Source organism: Oncorhynchus mykiss, chromosome 15, assembly GCF_013265735.2.
Source record: "Oncorhynchus mykiss isolate Arlee chromosome 15, USDA_OmykA_1.1, whole genome shotgun sequence".
In the NCBI taxonomy this organism is placed as follows: Eukaryota; Metazoa; Chordata; class Actinopteri; order Salmoniformes; family Salmonidae; genus Oncorhynchus; species Oncorhynchus mykiss.
The window spans coordinates 48,089,036-48,103,599 of NC_048579.1; the positions used below are offsets into that span (position 1 = coordinate 48,089,036).

At 44.6% G+C, this 14,564-nt stretch overlaps 1 protein-coding gene across 1 annotated transcript in view; it reads right to left on the bottom strand.

Moving 5' to 3' along the window:
* Window positions 1-14,273, bottom strand: part of LOC110490175 (proton myo-inositol cotransporter) — a 101,431-nt gene extending 87,158 nt beyond the window's left edge. The window contains exons 1-2 of the mRNA XM_021563404.2: window positions 13,470-14,273; window positions 3,397-3,556 (exon numbers count right to left, since the gene is read on the bottom strand). Coding sequence (XP_021419079.2) covers window positions 3,397-3,556; window positions 13,470-14,016 — 707 coding nt within the window. The 5' untranslated portion in view covers window positions 14,017-14,273. The remainder of the gene's footprint in view (window positions 1-3,396; window positions 3,557-13,469) is intronic.
* Between the last annotated feature and the right edge of the window lie 291 nt (window positions 14,274-14,564).

Here is a 14,564-nt window from a genome sequence, read left to right on the forward strand (position 1 = left end):
TGGCGGCCCCTGGTTGACTGGCGGCACTGGCGGCCCCTGGCTGACGGGCGGCACTGGCGGCCCCTGGCTGACGGGCGGCACTGGCGGCCCCTGGCTGACGGGCGGCACTGGCGGCCCCTGGCTGACGGGCGGCACTGGCGGCTCCTGGCAGACGGGCGGCACTGGCGGCGCTGGGCAGACGGGCGGCACAGGCGGCGCTGGGCAGACGGGCGGCACTGGCGGCGCTGGGCAGACGGGCGGCACTGGCGGCGCTGGGCAGACGGGCGGCACTGGCGGCGCTGGGCAGACGGGCGGCACTGGCGGCGCTGGGCAGACGGGCGGCACTGGCGGCGCTGGGCAGACGGGCGGCACTGGCGGCGCTGGGCAGACGGGCGGCACTGGCGGCGCTGGGCAGACGGGCGGCACTGGCGGCGCTGGGCAGACGGGCGGCACTGGGCAGACGGGCGGCACTGGCAGCGCTGGGCAGACGGGCGGCGCTGGCGGCGCTGGGCAGACGGGAAGCTCCGGCAACGCTGGGCTGAGTAGCTCTCCTAGCGCCGAACAGGCGGGAGACTCCGGCAGCACTGGAGAGGAGGAAGGCTCTGGTAGCGCCGGAGAGGCGGGAGACTCCGGCAGCGCTGGAGAGGAGAGAGCCCCTGCAAGGATGGGCCGGAGAGACAGCCTGGTACGGGGAGCTGCCACCGGAGGGCTGGTGCGTGGAGGTGGTGACGGATAGACCGGGCCGTGCAGGCGCACTGGAGCTCTTGAGCACCGAGCCTGCCCAACCTTACCCGGTTGAATGGTCCCGGTCGCCCTGCCAGTGCGGCGAGGTGGAATAGCCCGCACTGGGCTATGCAGGCGAACCGGGGACACCGTGCGCAAGGCTGGTGCCATGTAAGCCGGCCCAAGGAGACGCACTGGAGACCAGATGCGTAGAGCCGGCTTCATGGCACTTGGCTCGATGCCCACTCTAGCCCGGCCGATACGCGGAGCTGGAATGTACCGCACCGGGCTGTGCACCCGCACTGGGGACACCGTGCGCTCCACAGCATAACACGGTGCCTGCCCGGTCTCTCCAGCCCCCCGGTAACCACAGGAAGTTGGCTCAGGTCTCCTACCTGGCGTAGCCATACTCCCTGTTAGCCCCCCCCCAAGAAATTTTTTGGGGCTGACTCCCGGGCTTCCATCCACGACGCCGCGCTGCCTCCTCATACCAGCGCCTCTCCGCCTCCAGTTCTTCTTTGGGACGGCGATATTCTCCTGGCTGAGCCCAGGGTCCTCTTCCGTCTAATTCCTCCTCCCATGTCCATACCTCCTCGCGCTGCTCCTGCTGCTGCTTTTTCCGTTGCCCATTACCACACCGCTTGGTCCTGTTGTGGTGGGTGATTCTGTAACGATTCTCTTGTTGTGAAGTTGAGGCGGACCAAAACGCAGCGTGGTGGTTGTTCATTGTAATTTAATGAAGACACTATACATGAACAAACTAACGAAAACAAGAAACGTGAGAACTCAAAACAGCCCTATCTGGTGCAAACACAAAGACAGGAACATTCACCCACAAACACACAGTGAAACCCAGGCTACCTAAGTACGATTCTCAATCAGAGACAACTAATGACACCTGCCTCTGATTGAGAACCATACTAGGCCGAAAACATAGAACTGCCCCACAACATAGAAAAACAAACATAGACTGCCCACCCAACTCACGCCCTGACCATACTAAATAAATACAACACAAAGGAAATAGAGGTCAGAACGTGACAGTCAGTTAGGATCACCACATGATTTTAAGAATGTGAAATGTCAGAATAATAGTAGAGAGAATGATTTATTTCAGTTTTTATTTCTTTCATCAAATTCCCAGTGGATCAGAAGTTTACATACACTCAATTAGTATTTGGAAGCATTGCCTTTAAAGTGTTTAACTTGGGTCAAACGTTTCGGGTAGCCTTTCACATGCTTCCCACGATAAGTTGGGTGAATTTTGGCCCATTCCTCCTGACAGAGCTGGTGTAACTGAGTCAGGTTTGTAGGCCTCCTTGCTTGCAGATGACTGTTCAGTTCTGCCCACACATTTTCCATAGGATTGAGGTCAGAGCTTTGTGATGGTCACTCCCATAACTTGACTTTGTTGTCCTTAAGCCATTTTGCCACAACTTTGGAAGTATGCTTGGGGTCATTGTCCATTTGGGAGAGTTTTACAACCAAGCTTTAACATCTCGAGATGTCGCTTCAATATATCCACATGTTTTCCCCTCCTCATGATGCCATCTAGTTTGTGAAGTGCACCAGTCCCTCCTGCAGCAAAGCACCCCCACAACATGATGCTGCCACCCCCGTGCTTCACAGTTGGGATGTTGTTCTTCAGCTTGCAAGCATCCCCCTTTTTCCTCCAAACATAACAATGGTCACTATGTCCAAGAAGTTCTATTTCATCAGACCAGAGGACATTTCTCCAAAAAGTACGATCTTTGTGTCCATGTGCAGTTACAAACTGTAGTCTGTCTTTTTTATGGCGGTTTTGGAGCAGTGGCTTCTTCCTTGCTGAGAGGTCTTTCAGGTTATGTCGATATAGGACTTGTTTTACTGTGGATATAGATACTTTTGCACCAGCATCTTTTGCACCAGTTTCCTCCAGCATCTTCACAAGGTCCTTTGCTGTTGTTCTGGGATTGATTTGCACTTTTTGCACCAAAGTACGTTCACCTCTAGGAGGCAGAACGAGTCTCCTTCCTGAGCGGTATGATGGCTGCGTGGTCCCATGGTGTTTATACTTGCTTGGCGTTTGGAAATTGCTCCCAAAGATGAACCAGACTTGTGGAGGTCCAAAATTTGTTCTTGAGGTCTTGGCTGATTTCTTTGGATTTTCCCATGATGTCAAGCAGAGGCACTGAGTTTGAAGGTAGGCCTTGAAATACATCCACAGGTACACCTCCAATTGACTCAAATGATGTCAATTAGTCTATCAGAAGCTTCTAATTAATTTTCTGGAATTGTCCAAGCTGTTTAAAATGCACAGTCAACTTAGTGTATGTAAACTTCTGACCCACTGGAATTGTGATACAGTGAATTATAAATAAAAAAAATCTGTCTGTAAACAATTCTTGGAAAAATGACTAGTGTCATGCACAAAGGAGATGTCCTAACCGACTCGTTTTTCAATTAGTTTTAATGACTCTAACCTAAGTGTATGTAAACCTCTGACTTCAACTGTATACAGTGTATATATATTTACCATAAAATATGTGGGGATTGGAAATTATGCAGACAATTATATTTATCGAATCTACAATCTATCTGACCAATTAAAGATGATCTACCCCCTAAAAAAAAAAAATGTAAAAATAAAAATGGGGATAAATGAGATATTTTTTGAGATATTCAAAGATGAGGCATGTAGAGCAATTGTCTCACCTCCATCCATCGTGGCGTAGGTAGCTGAAGGCCCCGTCTATGATGCTGGCAGTGAACTGGCCTCCCGTGATGAACAGTGTGTTTACTGTCACCAGCTGGCCTCTCAGGTGGGGGGGAGACGTCTCAGCTATGTACACTGGCACCGTCATGGACGCAATACCTACTCATGTGGGATGGGGCAGAGGAACAAGGAAGACACAATGAGAAGTGTAGAACCAGACAGTGTAGGGTGAAGATGCCCCTAGACGCTAATCTCGGATGAGTGTAGCATTGGGGGAGGGGAAGCTGATACTAGATCTGCACCTAGGGGAAACTTCAGAGCATACAGTACAGTACAATCAAGGTTTATGGATAAGTGCAAATTCAGCTTTTATGATCAGTTCAGTTCACTGGTTTACCTAATTCAATAACAATGGCATAGGGTCTGAGTTAGGCATGAAACCACATATCCTCTCCACAATCAAGTGGAATCTGAGTGTCCTCAGCCACATCTCTCATCTAGAGAACCTGACCAATCAAAACACTCAACCACAGAGCTGCTGCACCAATCACACACTAGCCATTAGGGCACTAAAGAGCCCTCATCAATGTGCACAACATCAATCATGTCTGACAGACTAGACATCAACCACAACATCAGTCATCTCTGTATCCAGATCTACAACATATTTCTCAATGTCTGTAGTGCATGCACTACATCAGAGATACTGTAGCCTATACCAGCATGTAAGTCAGTGTTGTTGTCAGCTGCTGCAGCCACAAACCATGCCAAAACGACTAGAACAGCTAGTTCGGATTCATCTGACAAGGGCCGTGACATCACCGCTCTGCGCCACACCGATAAGGGACTATTAATAGCACTCAGAGTGCACTGCTTCCTGTCTCTCTTCCAGTTGCCCGGCAGACGACGTAGCTACCTGTTACCATGGGAACCGCTTGCTTCACCATGCAACCTCGCCGTCATACGATAAGGCGGTTAATCAATATCTGGCGTTTTATTCTTCTTCTTTTTACCCAAGAGTGAGGGCTGGAGGGATGGGTCCTACTGTTAAAGGTAAGGGCCCTAGGGTTGTCGTTCATACGGTACACACCTGGGGTGACCAGCCCTAGAGGTGTGGTTGATAGAGTTGACAACTACACCTGTAGAGTTACTAGGGGTGCAGGTTTTTGCTCCAGCCCTGCAGTAGCCTGACACACCCAATTCAGCAAATCATGGTCCAGACTCAGAGTGAGGTCCTTGATGAGTTTACTATTTCAGTCGGGTGTGTTAATGCAGGGCTGGAGCAGAAGCATGCGCACCCAGTCGCTCCAGTGGGTAACACCGCCAAGTAAGCCACTAGAGCTGAGCATGCTTCAACATTGACAAAGGGTTCAACTCCGTTTGCTCTTCTGTCAAAGGCTGCTCCTCTACATATCACATTTGACACGTTGGTCATTTTATTTTCATCATACACATGCAGAGAGCAGAACAAATAACTGAACCAAACACGTGGTTGTGAATGGAGCTAAGAGTATTGGAGCGTTTCTTATGTGGGAAAGTTTTCCATGTGGAATAAAATAAAGGAGAGAGGCAGAGAGAGAGAGAGAGAGAGAGAGCTAGAGAGAGAGTGAATGTTTTTAGGATGTTATCCTAATGTTAGATAAAAACCCTAATGCAGGACATACACTACACGATTTGGGCACAAATTCGGCACGTTTTTGCCATCCTTGACAAATGTTCACGATCGAGGTGAAATCCTATGAACTTGGTATAGGATCAGTACGTCGGGACACGCCTAGTTTGAGCGGGTCAAGGACGCACGGATGATGGCTGTTCCGTTTTCCAGACCCCTGTTGGATGTCCCGATAATTTTATGACGTCAGAAATGTTGGTTGTGCACCTTGCAGTATGAGAAGTGCTCTGACGCGATTGGGCAGGGACCACTGCCAAAAGCCAATGAGCACTCAGCATGTGAGACCGAAACAATAACGGTGAAGTGGACAGCAACAACAACACACCACGTGGACCGAGGTGATGGAAGACAGATTGGTGGAGCTGTGGACAGAACGCACCTACCTGTCTTTTCAATATTACCTCTGAGTCCTACCGTGACAGAAACCAAGAAGATCATTTCATATTATTTTATTTAAAGTCAATATTCTGCGTCTGTCACGATCGTTATAAGGAGTGGACCAAGATGCAGCGTGGTATGTCCCATGCTTTATTTTGGAATAGAAAACTTTAAAGAACAAAACGAACAAGCGAAACGTGCCGTTAATATAATGCTCACAGGCAACTATACATAGACAAGATCCCACAAAGCACAATGGGAAAATGGCTACCAGAGACAACGATACACAGCTGCCTCTGATTGGGAACCATACTAGGCCAACATAGAAATATAATTCACCTAGATAACCCACCCTTAAATCACACCCCGACCTAACCAACATAGAGAATAAAAGCTCTCTATGGTCAGAGTGTGACAAGGTCTCCGTCTCTTTTTTTTATGTTTCTGCACATACTAACGTGCACAGTAATAAAGCAGCTCGCCGTTTGCGTGTTGGCATTTTTTTCCTACGGAAAACTGAGAAATGCAGAGCAAGATCAATTAGTGAATCATTGTGTAATGTGAGCACCACCGTCCTGTGGTTGAGGATGGACAGAATGAAAGATTTGGGACAAGGAAATCTGGAAATGTGAGCACATCCAAGTTGTTAAGATTTTAGAAGTTGTGAAGTGTATGCCCAGAATATTAGAACTTATTGTAAATCTTAGCTAATGTTGTAGGAATGTTCCCGGTTTGCTGGGCGGTTTCTGAGAGAGTGGGAGAGCCCTCCTTTCCTCCCCATCACTCCCTCCTTCTCTTGTTATCAGCGACGGCCTTTAGTCAGTCCCTCTGGTCTCCCCAGGCCTCTACTCAGTTCTCAGACACATGTGGAGTCCACCAGCACCAAGACTCTCACAGCCACGGCCACAGTCCCCGCCATCCATTATAATGACCTCTCCTTTCAGGACCAAGGACAGCGGCACACACTATCCTGAACGTACGAGCATCATGTGTCAAAGGCTTTCTATTTATAGCAAGTAGTCACCATGTGGAAGTCATGGAAGTCACAATGTGGGCTTCAATGGAGGACTAGCAGCACTCTCTATAATACAAAAAGTGCATGGTACTGCAGTAGGGGTCATGGATTTTCAGGATCAGACTGAAGTATCCCATCCACAGTAAGAAAATAGTATTTTATTGAACCTTTATTTTATCAAGGAGTCATACTGAGACCACGGTCTCTTTTACAGATGAGCCCTGAATGACATAAATTACAGAAAATACAAAATGCAAGAAGAAAGAGAAACACGGTCCTAAAACACAAACACCCTCAGTCAGCTTTCTGAATTCACCTAGAGGCACCAGAATATCACATTTAACAACATTTGGAAGATTGTTCCACAAATAAGGTGCAAGAACTAAAATCTGATTTACCTAACTCAGTAGAGACCAAAGGAATGTCCAGAGTTAACATCCCAGAGATGGGGTGTGGTAACATTATGTCTAAAGTTTAGTAATGCTGCTAGGTACAGTGGGACTTTGTGTAAAAGGGCTTTATAAATGAAAACATTGCAATGTATTGTGTGACGTAACCAACATGACATCAAAGAGGGCCAACCAACTTTCTGGTAGAGACTGCAGGGATGACCACTAACATTATCGCCCGTAATAAAGTGCAATGCTCTATGATAAACTACATCTAACGGCTATAATGAAGTGGCAGCTGCGTTCATATAGACGATGTGGCCATAGTCTGGGACCGACAGGAGCGTTGACTGAATCATCTGCTTTCTACTATGTAGCGAGAGGCAAGACCTACTTCTATAGAGGAAGACCATTTTTTATTCTCAGCCTCTTAACTAACACATCAATATGCAATAGGCTTAAAGCATCAAACATATTTTTATGTGCTCTAGGGAACAACATATACTTGCATTCAGTACTAATTTCAGGTCAAGAAAGTTTTTCTGTAAAGCAATGAAGTCAGACTGTAGTTCAGATAGAGCCTGGTCAACCGTGGGGCCAATAGCATACAGAACAGCATCATCGGCATACAAGTGCAGGTTAACATTTTTTTACAGACAAGTCAATATTGTTAATAATGTAAACAGAAAAATGTACAGGACTCGACCCCCGACAGGACACCTTTCGTAAAATCCACAAAACCGGATTTAACACCATCATTAGATTGAGTTCTTTCTGTCAAGTCATTTTTAAATCAGTTACGACATGTTATGATTGAGATCAAATTAGGACATTGACTTCAATGGTGTTGGTCAATAAATACCGGTCTGTCAATAATCAAAACAGACAATATCATAGATCGATAGAAACAGATCATCGTCATTCGGTGCCTTCTAGACATATCATAGAACAAGGATGCATCCCAAATGGCAGCCTAATCCCTATTTAGTGCACTATTGACCAGAGCCCTACAGGCCCTGATAAAGTAGTGCACTATGAAGGGAATAGGGTGCCATTTGGGACTCTGCACAGCTCTCCAATGTGTTCCCCTAAAGGTCAACTCACCAATAATTGGCCCAAGATGGTAAGATGAACCAAACCCCAGGCTTGTGTTAAAGACCAGTCAAAGGTACGCATTTCTGCCTCCTCCTGACAAACGGCAAGAATGACCTTCCCTCAGAAATGCCAAGCAATTAAAGTTCTAATGTGATTGGACGTGTGACAGGGAACGCTCGGAATACAGTGGGGTCCGAAATTATTGACACACTTGATAAAGATGAGCAAAATTAACTCTATACAATACTGAGGTACAGTACCCGTCAAAAGTTTCAAGGGTTTTTCTTTCTTTTTACAATTTTCTACATTGTAGAATAGTGAAGACATCAAAACTATAAAATAACACATATGGAATCATATAGTAACCAAAAAAGTGTTAAACAACTCAAAATACATTTTATATTTGAGATTCTTCAAAGTAGAATAACAGCTTTGCACACTCTTGGCATTCTTCAACCAGCTTCAACTGGAATGCTTCTCACAAATGCTGAGCACTTGTTGGCTAGTTTTCCTTCAGTCTGCGGTCCAACTCATCTCAAACCATCTCAATTGGGTTGAGGTTGGGTAATTGTGGAGGACAGGTAATTTTATGCAGCACTCCATCACTCTGCTTCTTGGTCAAATAGCCCTTACACAGCCCGGAGGTGTGTTGGGTCATTGTCCCGTTGAAAAACAAATGATAGTCCCACTAAGCGCAAACCAGATGAGATGGCGTATCGCTGCAGAATGCTGTTAAGTGTGCCTTGAATTCTAAATAAATCACTGACAGTGTCACCAGCAAAGCACCCCCACACTATCACACCTCTTCCTCCATGCTTCACACATGAGGAGATCATCCGTTCACCTACTCTGCGTCTCACAAAGATACAGCGTTTGGAACTTAGAATCTCAAATTTGGACTCATTTCCACCAGTTTAATGTCCATTGCTTGTGTTTCTCGGCCCAAACAAGTCTCTTCTTCTTATTGGTGTCCTTTAGTAGTGGTTTCTTTGCAGCAATTCATGAAGGCCTGATTCACAGAGTCTCCTCTGAACAGTTGATGTTGAGATGTGTCTGTTACTTGAACTCTGTGAAGCATTTATTTGGGCTGCAATTTCTGAGGTTCAGTTAACTCTACTGAACTTATCCTCTGCAGCAGAGGTAACTCTGGGTCTCCCTTTCCTGTGGTGGTCCTCATGAGAGCCAGTTTTATCATAGCACTTATTGGATTTGCGACTGCACTTGAAGAAACTTTCACAGTTCTTAAAATGTTCTGGATTGACTGACCTTCATGTCTTAAAGTAATGATGGGCAGTCGTTTCTCTTTCTCTGGCTTATGTTCTTGCCATAACGTGGACTTGGTCTTTTACTATCTTATGTATACCACCCTACCTCAAACGCATTTAGAAGGAAATCATTTCTACAAATTAACTTTTAAGAAGGTACACCTGTTATTTTAAATGCATTCAAGGTGACTACCTCATGAAGCTGGTTGAGAGAATACCAAAAGTGTGCAAAGCTGTCATCAAGGCAAAGCTGTATCTACTTTGAAGAATCTCAAGTATAAAATATATTTAGATTTTTTAAAACACTTTTTTGGTTACTACATGACTCCATATGTGTTATTTCATAGTTTTGATGTCTTCACAATTATTCTACAATGTAGAAAATAGTAAAAAGGCACCAAGGCACCGGTTCCAATCCAAGTGACAGTGCTATTTGGCAAACTCCAGGCATTTACATTTGTTGAATGAGATGAAAATAGAGCTCTTTAGCCACACACACCAGCGATGGGTTTGGCATCAAAATGAGTAATGCATGAACAGACATAAACCCAATGCCTAGAGATGGAGAGGCAAAATGTAACCCGTGTGACCCGATCAATTAACTATTTCGATGGCCGGATAAACTGCTTCTTTCAATCTTTGGAAAATACTAACAATTGAATTTGTTTTGGAAGATTGATGTGTCTGAGGGGTAATATTGAGCGAGGAGAGAGTGAGCGTCTACTGTGTGTGTTTGCGTGCGTGAGTACGCGTGTGTGTGAGAGAGAGAGAGAGAGAGAGCAGTTTTTGAAAGATAAAAGGCTGATTCATATTTGCACAGGCTTACTCTCTGGGTCTATTAATTGGTGTCCAAAACAAAAACAAAGATTGGCCAATCACTATGACTAGTTCACTCAAACAGCAAAAACACACAAAGCATAGCACCCCTCGTCTATTCCTCCACTTGTTGTGCTCAATGACGCCAAGAACTAAGACAAGGCGTAACAGTGATGACTTCCAAGCATGGCACACTACTTTACCACTACATGATTTTAATGCCCAAAGTGACACCATATTATGAACATTACTCTACTAAGCATGACACGCCAATCTTAATTTCCAATCAAAGGCAACATCAAGGCTACGTGTCACCCAGAAGTTGCTATAAATACCTTTGGTACATCGAATTCTCATTGAATGCCAAACAGTATGAAATCTTGCCAAAGCCTACTACCTCCAAAAATACCATAGGCCTAGGCACTGCAGTCAGAAATCAGTAACCCTGACAACAAGCCAGTCTCAAAGTAGTGGGATGAAGTTAGCAACTTCTAGTTTGATTATTGCTTTGGTATACTAAATAAAGTATCGACTATCCTTTTTTAGGTTTAACCTACATAGATTTTGAGCAATATAACCCATCACATTAGGTTGGCCCACCCATTAGGATACTATTGGCACACAGGTATCACTTATTTTTCATGTGAGATGACTCAATAGCCTAAGAAGTGAACTTTCTCAGTTTTGTATTAGGTTTGCCAATCAAAATACTGTAGCCTACAAGGCATGTGCTGTCATGTGCTGTCATGACATTGGCCTGTGGGTAAGGTTTATAACCCCTCCCATAAATACCTTTCTCCCTTCCCTCTCTCTTGACTCTACAGAGGGACTCTTGAATAGCCTTTGTTAAACAGTCTGGGAACATCAAACATGTGGAGGGAAAGGAACCATATTTCGGTAATAGAACTAGTTGAAAATATGTGTTGGGTCTTAATGAATATGATGTCAGTTCGGATGTCATCTGAGACATTTTGACTTTTGACAGGATGACCTAAACTGTATCTGGGAAAGTCTACACATTCTAGTTATCAGATTCACATGAAATTGTTGTGCAATTCAAATGTTTAAATGTAAATTATTGGTGAAAAGATTAAATGTAATTTTAGCTTCCAAATGAGAGATTTGGGTTTTCATAAGGTTAGGGCTCTGCTCAATCAGTGGCCCGCCCCTGTGAAGAGACATGGGCTATAAACTATGAAACACACCCTTCTCCCTCCACTATATAAGCCCTTGACGAAAATGTAACCTTCTGTTCCGGGTACATTAGGATGATGATCCGATGTCAGAAGGATTCAGATAATAACTACAGAACGAAGCCAACCTCTGCGTGAGCTTTGGTTGCGAATTGTATGTACTTTGAACTCTTATTTGCTACAGAAGTGATACCTCCTAGCCATTGAGTTAGCAACAGCAGCTGTAAATGTGGGCTGGAGAGTATCCCGTCTACCACCCAACGATGACACTACAACGTTTCCCGTTCACCACCAGAGACAATCTTCAAAGGAAAAAGGACTCTGTTGGGCAACACGGCCATCCATCTACCACCAATCTATTGAAGGGCAGCTCAGAGTAAATATTTATTGCATTTTCCTTTTCCAAATGGGCGGTAACTTAGAATGTATAGGATATTGTATTTACGATAGCACAGCTTCTCCCTTTGTTCCTCAGTCTTCCCACTCTTTCACTCAAACCACTTTTCTTTGTGTAACCAGCTGTCATATCTGTTCCGTCTGCTAGGGACGTTTTCCTTTGACATAATTTGTAATCAAGATATGATTAATTTTGTGTATATGTACATCTGTATGATTAGTTAGGCATTTAGTAAATAAATAATTAAACCCAATTTTGTATTTCTGATTCAACTTGTTAGCCAGGGTTCGTGAAGATAACCAAGAATTTACAACTTTCAGATGAGACTGACAAAAGGTGACGATTAATATTGACTGCTATTGATGTAAAATATTACTAGTTCTTTGAGAGTTTATTCGGAAGATAACTGCTCTATAAATATTATTTCATGGTGCCCCGACTTTCTAGTTAATTACATTTACATGATTAGCTCAATCAGGTAATATTAATTACAGAAATGGATCCGGCATAGCCAAAGACAACACATGCATGCACATTAGTTGCCCTCTGATGATGGTAACCTAAACTGTCTAAGTGGAATGTGATTGGCAGCAGGTAGCCTAGTGGTTAGAACATTGGACTAGTAAACAACAGGTTGCAAGATTGAATCCCTGAACTGACAAGGTAAAAACATGTCGTTCTGCCCCTGAACAAGGCAGTTAGCCGAGTGTTCCTAGGCTGTCATTGAAAATAAGAATTTGTTCTTAACTGACTTCCCGAGTTAAATAAAAAGTAATAAACTAGGCTTACCCGTACACAGATAAAAAATCCCTAGTCTAGGTGAATGAGATGAGCCTGAAGTGAAGAGTAAATTCAACAACTCTCTGAGGACAGTGGAAGTTGATAAAGGAGCTTATTTATTGTTAAAAGTAAAACATACGCATTTTGGTCCTTGACCTTCATCAAGGTTTTACTGATCTCTCACTGACAGACTAAATCTTAGGTTCTGGCCTTCTGTGTTGGTTGTACAGATGAAAAAGGAAGAGGCTTTTATATATTTCAAAATGGCCTCATATAGGCTCAGGGACCAATCACAATAGGACACAACACATGATGTGATTGGTTGCAAAAATCTGACCAATCGCATTGAGGCCCTATAGCTAAACGCCTCCTCTAATATTCTATATGTAAACCCCTGAAAACCCCAGGGGCATCTTACCCCTTTTAGGTTGGGGATTTGTTTCTAGCATTAATGTAAGCACATTTCAGTTGAATCTGGAGGTTATAAATCATACAATATCTTAAACTGCAGAAATAAATCATACAATATCATTAGAAATGTTTATTTTGAGTAGGAATGTGAGTTAGCTAGTTAGTTAGCATGAGCTAGCATCTGCTGGGATTTAAGAGAATGTGCAGGTGATGTAAAAATAAGGTTTTAATTTAAGCCTAAAATAGAGTTTTAGGCTTACATTAAAACCTCATCATAGGTTATTAATAGTGAGATGTACAATGCCAATTTGTTTCAATATTTCATTGGTCTAATAAAATATAACTAGCTTTCTAGAGTCAATTACTAAAAAGTGACTAAATAAAACGGATTAAATGGATTTTAAAGCACACATTTTCAGCGGGCCTCTTGCTCCACAGGTAGGGGCATCTTGCCCAGTTGGGCAAGACACCCCCTTTCTAGAATTTGTATTTTAATAACTAAAAAGTTGTCAACCGTTACCAAAGTTCGTTTTTTTTTGTGTCAGCAATTACATTTTTGTTACCCTACCTGTAAACAGGTCATCTCATCCCCAGGCTAATTGTCTTGTGAACGAGATAAGTAAACAAGTGAAAAGTTGCAGAAACTGAGGAGACACCTTACCAAGTCCAAGACCCACAATGAGACGTCCGACCAGGAGAACCTCCTTATCGGGAGCTGCGCTAAGCACTATTCCCCCAGATGTGAAGATAAAACTAGCCAGGAGGATGCAGACCCTGCGCCCGAAAACTCCGTTCAAGAACCCGCCGGCCAACGCGGACAGCGCGGCGGCAGCCACAGTACTAGAGATCAGAACCTCCTGCCACAGGGCGCTGAGATTCATCTCCCTCTTGAGCAGGAGCATCGCTCCCGAGATTACCCCGGTGTCATAGCCGAACAGAAAGCCACCCAGCGCGGAGAACGCGGCCAGAACATAAACAAACGCAGGCGTGACATCTTGCTGGAACTGTTTACGCGCCTCTCTCTCCAGGTCCCCGGTGGAGGTGGCGGTAGCGGCATTGGCAGGGACAGCCTGGCTGTTGATGCTCGCGTTGGACGGTGCTTTGATGAGGCTCCGCTCTCCGTCATCGTTCACTTTCTTCCTCCTCTCACCCATCAGGTTGCTCATACTACGAAGACTATAGTCATTGTCGCTAGATTTTCGGGACATAAGGGAAACAAACGCACCCACGAAATGTTCACAGAACTGTAGTTGGTTGGTTAGTTAGTTGTTAAAAGAGTAAGAGTTGTTTGTTGTTCTCAGTCGAGCAAATGTGGTCCAAAGACCGTTAATTATTGATCATTCAAGTTGACAGAAGTTGGTCTGTACCCGTGGTCACAGGCTACAGAAGTGTCATCGCAGTGGTACTGATGAGGGCTTCTCTTTTTTTGGAGCCGAAGGTAAGGCATGGAGGAGAGTTGGTGTGTTCGTCATTGCTAGCGTCGCTCTGACGTATAAGGTACTGCTCTCCTGCAAGCTGCCATCTAGGCACTGGCCGTGTTCCAGATAATCAAAATGACTGTAGGTGTCTGTCTGATTTACAAATCACCTTGCATCATAAATAACGATTCGTTATTAGTTGTAGATCAGTCAATCCATCACAATTTACCAATGATACATTGCGATTTTGATCGTCTCCAACACGGCCATAATCATGTTTTCAATTCAATATGTTTGCCAATATTTTCTTAAGCCTATGTTGGGCAATGTCTGCCAAA